At 37.0% G+C, this 8,290-nt stretch overlaps 1 protein-coding gene across 1 annotated transcript; it reads left to right on the plus strand.

Moving 5' to 3' along the window:
• Positions 1–337: 337 nt before the first annotated feature.
• Positions 338–1,793, plus strand: C26H8orf48 (chromosome 26 C8orf48 homolog). The gene has a single exon (XM_031691474.2). The coding sequence runs from the start codon at positions 538–540 to the stop codon at positions 1,345–1,347; it is 810 nt and encodes a 269-aa protein (XP_031547334.2). The 5' UTR covers positions 338–537; the 3' UTR covers positions 1,348–1,793.
• The last annotated feature ends 6,497 nt before the right edge of the window (positions 1,794–8,290 follow it).

Genomic DNA, 8,290 nt, shown 5'->3' on the forward strand with positions numbered 1-8,290 from the left:
TGTTTGTTTGTTTGTTTGTTTGCTTTTTAATGCATTTAGGCGGGGCATGCATTCTAGGATTAGTCGGAGGCCGCCTTTCCCTTTGGCCTCATACACGTGTACACTTTTTTGGCCCCTGGGGAAGGGGAGTTTGCAACCTTTTCTCAAGGATTATTAGATTTTGTACTTAAAATAGCATCGAGGAGGAGACTCCGGAGAGCGAACGGAGAGAGCGGCCCGGAAAACCCGGCAGGAACTACGCAGGCGGAGCCGGCTCCGGGAAAGGCGGAGGAAGGGGAGGAGAGCTGCGCCGCAGCGACCCACTGCGCATGACCGTCCCCGGTTGCCCAGGCAGCGGAAAGGCGTCGCCCGGAAGAGGAGCCCCGATGAACTGCCGGCTCCATAACCCACCCCTGTGGATTCAGGTCAGACCTGGGGCAGTGTTGACCATGGCAAGGAAGATGAGGCGCAGAGCGTGATGCAATGCGATGGCCTTCTGCCTAGAAGTCCGAGGATTCAGAGCAGCAAGGGGAACGGGCCCAAACGGGCATCAAGACTATGGCGGACCTTTCGCAGGAGACCTTCGAGTCCTTTACTGATGAGGTACAGAGTTCCTGTTCATTCAGCACCTCTGAAGGACTGCAGCCCTCGTCCTGTGCCCCTGGGAGCAAACCTGGGAGTGGAACACCGGCTACATGCTTGGAATATGGAGACAAGCAATCTGAGCTTTCAGACTTAAAAAATAGTGAAAAGAAGTTGAGCAGAAAATGGATCAATAACCTCAAGGGCAAGGAAACGAACTCTGGACAGTACCAACCAAACACTAAACTTCAAACAGAAATCACTCAGGCATCTCTTGAAGAACTGAATGCTCTTCAGTCTTTCTGTGCCGTTAAAATAAACCTGATCCATCACAGAGTGAACTCTAAGGGGAAAAAGAGCAACCGACATAAAAAGCTGCAGCTTAGATCAGATGCAGAGGCCCCAGAGATAGATGCCTTAAACTGTACGGTCCCTGATGAGCTTTTGAACAGAATCTATTTTAAAAACATGAGGACAACATCCGAACAGGTGGCAACAGATAAGCAACACATTTCTTCTCATTGTCCCGACTGTAACAAGAAAAGAGCAGAACTGGCCCTATCTGCCTTCCTGAAACAGAAAAAGACTTTACTGGAGTCACTTCTACTCCAAGAGAAAATAGATGAATATCTTCATACGAAAGACTTTCTTACCCGTATTGGAGAAGCACATCAGAGCTTTCCCAGGCTTTCAGATGACCCCAAAACAATCTGGAAAAGACTGAGTGAGAAATGTCATGTCGGATACTCTGGTTTTGAAAGGTCAGATACAGAGCAGAAGATGTAGCAAAATGGAAATAGTGCTCATCATTCATCTTTTTTCTCTACCAATTCTCAAACCACTTACTCTAAACAGGATGGTATTTATTAATGATAATGTGTAATGTGGATAGATGTTTCTGTTGTGTATTTGAATAATTATCATCATTTCTATAGGCATTTTGAAAATTTCAGAGTTTACTATGCTTCCTTCACAGATGTGAGGACTTAAAAATTTCCATCCAGTATTTTTTTCAGATTATAGATGGTAACATTTTAGTTGGAATACTTACAAAGTTTTTACAACAATCCAGGAGAGGAATGCTGGCAATTTGGACTAGGGTTTTGACAGTACAAATGGAAAGAAATACAGAGATGTAAGAAATACTTAGGAGGTAATAATTGACATGCTTTGGTCTTCTTTGGAAGAAACAGATATGAGGATTTAATAAAAGGTAAATGTTAAGAATGTTACTAAGTTTCTGACTTGTGCATTGAATGCTGAATGATAATTTCATTAAGATAAGAACATTAGAAGAGGATCATATTTGATTAAGAGGGTGATTATTTGGACATGGTTAGTTTGAGGTATATTTGAGACATTCACATTGAGAGGTTGAGAAACATTGGGTTATTTGTGCTTATAGTCTGGAGAAAATGTCCATCCCAGAGATTTGAAGTAAAGGGCTGGGTGGGGACCGGGGATCACTGACATTATACTGTAGTTGGAAACTGAAGTCACAGATGTGGTGAACTCTCTTGGAAGAAAGCAGAATGTGGAAGAGAAGAAACGCTATGACCAACTCCTGAGAAATTCACCAAGTAATGGCTGGGTAGAGGAGAGTAAGCCATCAAAGGAAGTTGAGAAGAAGTTATCTTAGAAGATTAAAGGATATCAGAAAAGTGTAGCATTAGAGACCAAAGAAAGAAAACATTTTAAGAAGGATGGGCTGTCTATGCCAATGCAACAGAGAGTTTACATGGGATGATTTAGTCATGTGTTGGCCTCTGCTGCCCTTAACAACAGCCACTTCACTCATAGAAATTGGGCAGACTGGCAAAGTAGATTGAGGAATAAATGTAAGCTAAGGGTATGATGAATATGGGTATAGACTACTTCTTGAAGTTTAACTGTGAAGGGAGAGAAGGGAAGTAACTCTTCTATATGTCTAACACCTATCAGAGTAAAAAAAGAAATTGTAAAAATCAGCACAAAATACCCTTTGTATCATATTCCAGTATTACTCTTTGATTTTAGACCTTCATTTATGTATAAAGATACTTTTTTTTCCTTGTAAAATTTAGTATATTTTCTCTTAGTCATTGCTAAATAAAGTGGAAAACAAAGCATTACCATTTTCATAGTAACTTTTTGTTTGAAATCCACATTACGTCATGCTTTATCTTTGCCATGTTAATATATTCACATTTCACAATCAAAATTCTGAATAATTTCCCATTTAGAATTTCCCCATTAAAGGTCATAATTCACCCCTTTAGTCAACTAAGCTAGAGATCTTAGTCATCTTTTGTTCTTCCTTTTTAAAAAAAATAAAATAAAATTCAACCCCCAAGCTAACTATTTTTTTAGTACGACCCTTAGATGGTTCTTCAGTATCTTCTGACCATAACTTATTTCCATCTCATTACCTCTTTCCTCATCATCTCTGCCCTCCCCACTCTTAGTTTCTCTCTTCAGTACATTCTTTACACAGTTTTCAGAATTATTTTTCTAACACAAAAATCTGTTCAAGTGACTCCCTTTATTAAACAAACAAAAAATACCTAAATGGTTTATCAGCGCCATAGAAATAGTCAAATTAATGAATGCCAAATAGAGGTCCCTTAGTATCTGGCCCAAATTTGTATATCTAATCTCATCTTCTTTCTCACCCCTTTATATTTAAGCCTCTTAACAAGAATTTCAATTCTCTGAGCATTTGTTTTGTTTTCCTCCTTCTCCTCCTTTAGTTTTAAACTTTTGTTATAAAATAGGTAATGTATATATTTACATGACTCACAAATCAAAAGAATATTAAAAGGTTTAGTATGCAAAGTAGTCTTTCCAGTCAGTCATTCCTCCCTCCCCTGCCAGACCCCTCCCCTGCCATGCTTAACTCTTCACTTGCTGGATCATGGGGCAGTCACGTATCCAGGGATGAAAGCAGAGTTAGAGAGAATTCAGAGAATTGGGGAGTGAGCACATATCAACCAGGACAGAATATTTCTATATTTTAACAGGTACAATTTGATTAGTGTAGATGGGCTGAATGTTCATGTTACCTAAGTAGCCACTTATTTTAGTGTCATATATATTCTCCCTGGGTTTCTTTATGCAAATACAAAGACAAAAGATAATTCACTAGATACCCTCTTCTACACCTTTTCTTTGCTCTGTTTTTCTTGTGATAAAATATATACAAAGTAAAATTTGCCATGTTAACCACTGCTAATTGAACTATTCAGTGGCATTGATTACAAAGTTGTATAATTGTTACCACCATTTCCAAAATTTTTCTTCACCCCAAACAGAAACTCTTGACCCATTAAGCAATGACTCCCTAATCTCTCCTCCTTACCAGTCCCCAGCAGCCTCTATGTACCTTCCTTCTCTATGTATTTGCTTGTTCTAGATATTTTATATAAATGGAATCATAATATTTATTCTTTTGTGTCTGACTTATTTTACTGTATACTGTTTTCAAGATTCATTTTGGTTGTAGAATGTTTCAGAACTTCCTTCCTTTTTATGACTGAATGATAGTCCATTGTATGTATAAACATTATATGTAAGTTCACTCATTCGTGATGGACACTTGGGTTGTTTCCACTTTTTGGTTATTTTGAATAATGCTGCTATGAACATTGACATAGGAGCACCTAATAACTAATGATGTTGAGCATCTTTTTATGTGTGTATTAGCCACTTGTGTATGTTCCTTAGACAAATGTCCATTCAAGTCCTGTGCCCATTAAAAACATGGGTTGTCTATTTTGTTGACTTGTAGGAATTATCTACATATTCTGGATATGAAACCCTTATTAGATAAATGAGTTGCAAGTATTTTCTCCCATTGTGTGGGTTGTCTTTTAAGTTTCCTGATAGTATCCTTTGGAGCACAAAATATTTTAATTTTAATGAAGTCAAATTTGTCTATTTTTTATTGTCTATACTTTTGGTGTCATATTTAAGAAACCATTGCCAAACCTAAGGTCATATAAATTTATCCTTGTGTTTTCTATAGTCTTAGATCTTATGTTTAGATCTTTAATCCATTTTAGGTCAATTTTTTGTTCATTGTGTGAGATAAGGTTTTATTATTTTGCATGTGGATATTTAATTTCCCTAGCGTGACTGTTGAAGAGACTACTTTCTTCAATGAGTGATCTTGGCACAATTGTCAAAAATCAGTTCACCATAAATGTGAGTGTTTATTTGCTAATCTCTAAATTCTGTTCCATTGATCTATGTGTCTATCCTAATGCCAGTAGCACCCTGTTTTAATTACTGTGCTTTGTAGTTACTTTTGAAATTAGTCAAGTATGAAATATCCATCTCTGTTCTTCTTTTTCAAGATTGTTTTGACTATTCAGGGGCCCTTGGGATTCCATATGAATTTTAGGATAGGTTTTTCCATTTCTACAAAAAAAGTCATTGCAACTTTGATGGTGATTGCATTAAATCTGCATATTGTTTTGGGTACTACTGTCATCTTAATAATATTAAGTCTTCCAATCCATGCATAAGAGATATTTTAAAATTTGTTTAGGTCTTCTTTAATTCCTTTCAGCAATGTTTTATAGTTTTCAGAGTACAAGTTGTGTGTCTCCTTTATTAAATATATTTCTATTTCACTCCTTTGCTGTTAATTGACTTTTTCCAATCCAAATTCTTTTCAGATGTTCATTGCTAGTGCATAGAAATACAAATGATTTTTGCCTGTTGATTTTGTATCCTGATACTTTGCTGAAGTAATAATTTGCACTAACAGTTTTAAAAAATGGATTCTTAAGGATTTTCTAGCTGTAAGATTATGCTATTTGTAAAAAGAAAATTTTACTTTTTTTAACATTTTTTTATTGATTTATAATCATTTTACAATGTTGTGTCAAATTTTACTTCTTGCTTTTGATTTGGATACCTTTTTTTTTTCTTGCCTAATTGCTCTGGCTCTAACGTCTAGTACTATAATGAATAGAAGGTATCCTTGAAAGTGGACATCCTTGTCTTGCTCCCGATCTTAGGGAAGAGATTTCAGTCTTTCACCATTGAGGATGTCAGTGGTGGGTTTTTCATAAATGGCCTTTTTCATTTTGAGAAAGATCCCTTCTAGTCTTAGTTCATTGAATGTTTTTGTATCATAAAAGGGTGTTGGATTTTGTCAATGGTGTTTTTTGTTTGTTTTTTTCATCAGTTGATACGATCACGTGGTTTGATGTACTCTTTAAAGTCTAAAGCCTCATCTTCTTTACACTCAGCCCATAACCCTGAAACACTGATTAATCAGAATTAAAGGCTGTAGTCTGTATGCTAAGGCAGGCACTAATAAAAATTTGTATTATAACACTTGTGTCTTAATAAACTTTCCTTTCCTACTTGATTGTGAGCAACTGAAGGCTAGAGGCTCTATCTTACATGATATCCATGGTGCTTACCACAACGCCTGGCATAGGATGGTACTCAACAAAAGTTTCATGGATGAAAAAAATCAGTGCATCCATATAGTGAGATTTAATATGTCTTTTGCACCAAAAGGAGAAAATAACCTGCTAGCATACTCTTTTCTGTCAAAGTTTTGCCTTTGTGTAGCTGCTTTCTGTCATTTTTCTCTCTTCCTCTCTCCAAGAGTTGGAATCCCCCCTTTTTCCCCCATGTATATACATACTTTTTCTCAGCAGCAAATTAGTGGAAAGCTTTTTGATAAGATATCTTTCCAGGAGGTATGCAGCCAATTAATACAGTATTCATTTGAAAGAATTAATATAAAAATATCCCTCCAGAATTCATATTTTCAGATAGAAAAAAATCATGTGAATTGTTAATTTTAAAGGTAATTCATGACTTTTTGCAATTTTGAAATGAGATAAAAATTCCTGATGCTCAAACTTGAAAATAGTTTTTATTGCCTCTGAACAAATTCAAAAGGAATGAATATTCTTTCTCCAAACTCTTTATAGCTGTACCCAAGAGATTCCAGTACAGCTGGAAAGAAAAGTCCATCAGATCAGATGCTAAGAAACCACATATTTCCCCAATGCACTAAAAATGTATCTGGCAACTTGGTACAGGATTATACAAATATGTAATTTATAACTATAGTAAAATATAAATTACATAAACATGCATCTATTTAGTGTATTTTCTGTCATCTAGATTTTTTATAAAAAATACTTCTGCTTCCAGAAACAAATCTATATGCATTTAAAGAGCAATAGAAAAATGAAATCCTTGGAACAGAAGTAAGCGATGCGACAGATTGAGAGAAAAGAAAGCTCAGTCCTGAACATCTGACTCATTCAAATTCCAATCTCAGAACTGTTTAGGAATGTTTGGGACACCCAGCTCAGACTACCTCCAATTTTAAACATGTTAGTTTATTATTTCATGATGAAGCCTAATATAGTATCTCGGTTGTTTCTGCAGCAACACAGCTAAACAGGCTGCAAAGAAATAGGAACTGTGGCTCTACATGGGTGTGAGCTTGCCCCTACTCTTTTCCCATATTGACACATGAAAAGTACATACACAATCAGTTAATCTGAGAAACAGAAAAGGAAAAGATAGTTGAATTTTTAGTTGATAATACCCTTTGCAATAGAGAATTCAGAAATTTGCCAATTTTCAACAGACTCAAATTAGAGTGAAAATTGCAAAATTCTATCAGGGTGGCTCAAATAAGCCTGAAGTCTAGTTTTGATGAGCCCACTGTTGTATTAATTTAGGTTTAGGAGAAAGTGTGTTGTGGTCATTCTCCCCCAAATTTGCTTCAGATGTCAAGACTGATGACCCCACAAGCGCCATCCTCCTGCTCTGCCTTTGGACTAGCTGACAGGAAAGCCCAGGTGCCTCCCACTTTGGTACTAGCAGAAAGTTCAAACCACTTGAGCCCAATGGGAACCCTCACCTCAGTCCCAACCCCCAATCACAATAAAAGTCAAACCAGTCCCCTTTCCTCTCTCTCAAGCCATTTTTAGATCTGCTTGGGTAATAATGAGTGAGTAATAAACATTTTCCTACATGCTTAGGTTTTGTGAGGGGTCAACTGCTACTTTTTGATAGTGTTAGAGATACAGGGACCCTCAGATTACCAAATAATTTTCAGGAATTTACTCAGGGTTGCAGGGCCTTGTTCTAAGTACAGTGAAATGTGCCTTCCCGCCCCTCCATACCTTGTGAACTCCCCTCCTCTTCCTCACCTTTTTTTTTTAATCAGCTACTGTATTTCGTGCAATTTAAAGTAAACACATCAAAGTCACCTAGAAGACATTTTAATGCATTAAAAAAATAAAACCCCTTTGTGTGTGTGTGTGTGTGTGTGTGTGTGTGTGTGTGTGTGAAGGACGTGGGACAGATGGACAAAGTTCTACTCTCATGGGGTTCCTGAGAGAGAAAGTTTTGGAAAAATCAGCCCACCCACTCTCCCTAGAGAATAACTTCATCTCTCATATGAGAGACTATTCCTATAGCCTGTGGAAGCAATCACACAGAGCTCTAGGCCACCAGCTTTCCAAAAGGCAGGATAAGGCAGTGCACACCCTGGGAAGAGATTTTTCTCCTACAATGCAGTGGTGCTGAGAAAAAAAATTAAACATTTCTGCAACCACTCTCTTCAAGACAACACCATAATTAGGATATTTAATATTTTCATTTCACAGTATTGACTACATAAAGTTATTAATTATTTAGCAACATATTGATTCTTTAGGGAAAAAAGGAAGTAAGGCTGTGAGGGAGAATCTGTTCTCTGCCT

Source organism: Vicugna pacos, chromosome 26 (assembly GCF_048564905.1).
Source record: "Vicugna pacos chromosome 26, VicPac4, whole genome shotgun sequence".
Classification (NCBI taxonomy): domain Eukaryota; kingdom Metazoa; phylum Chordata; class Mammalia; order Artiodactyla; family Camelidae; genus Vicugna; species Vicugna pacos.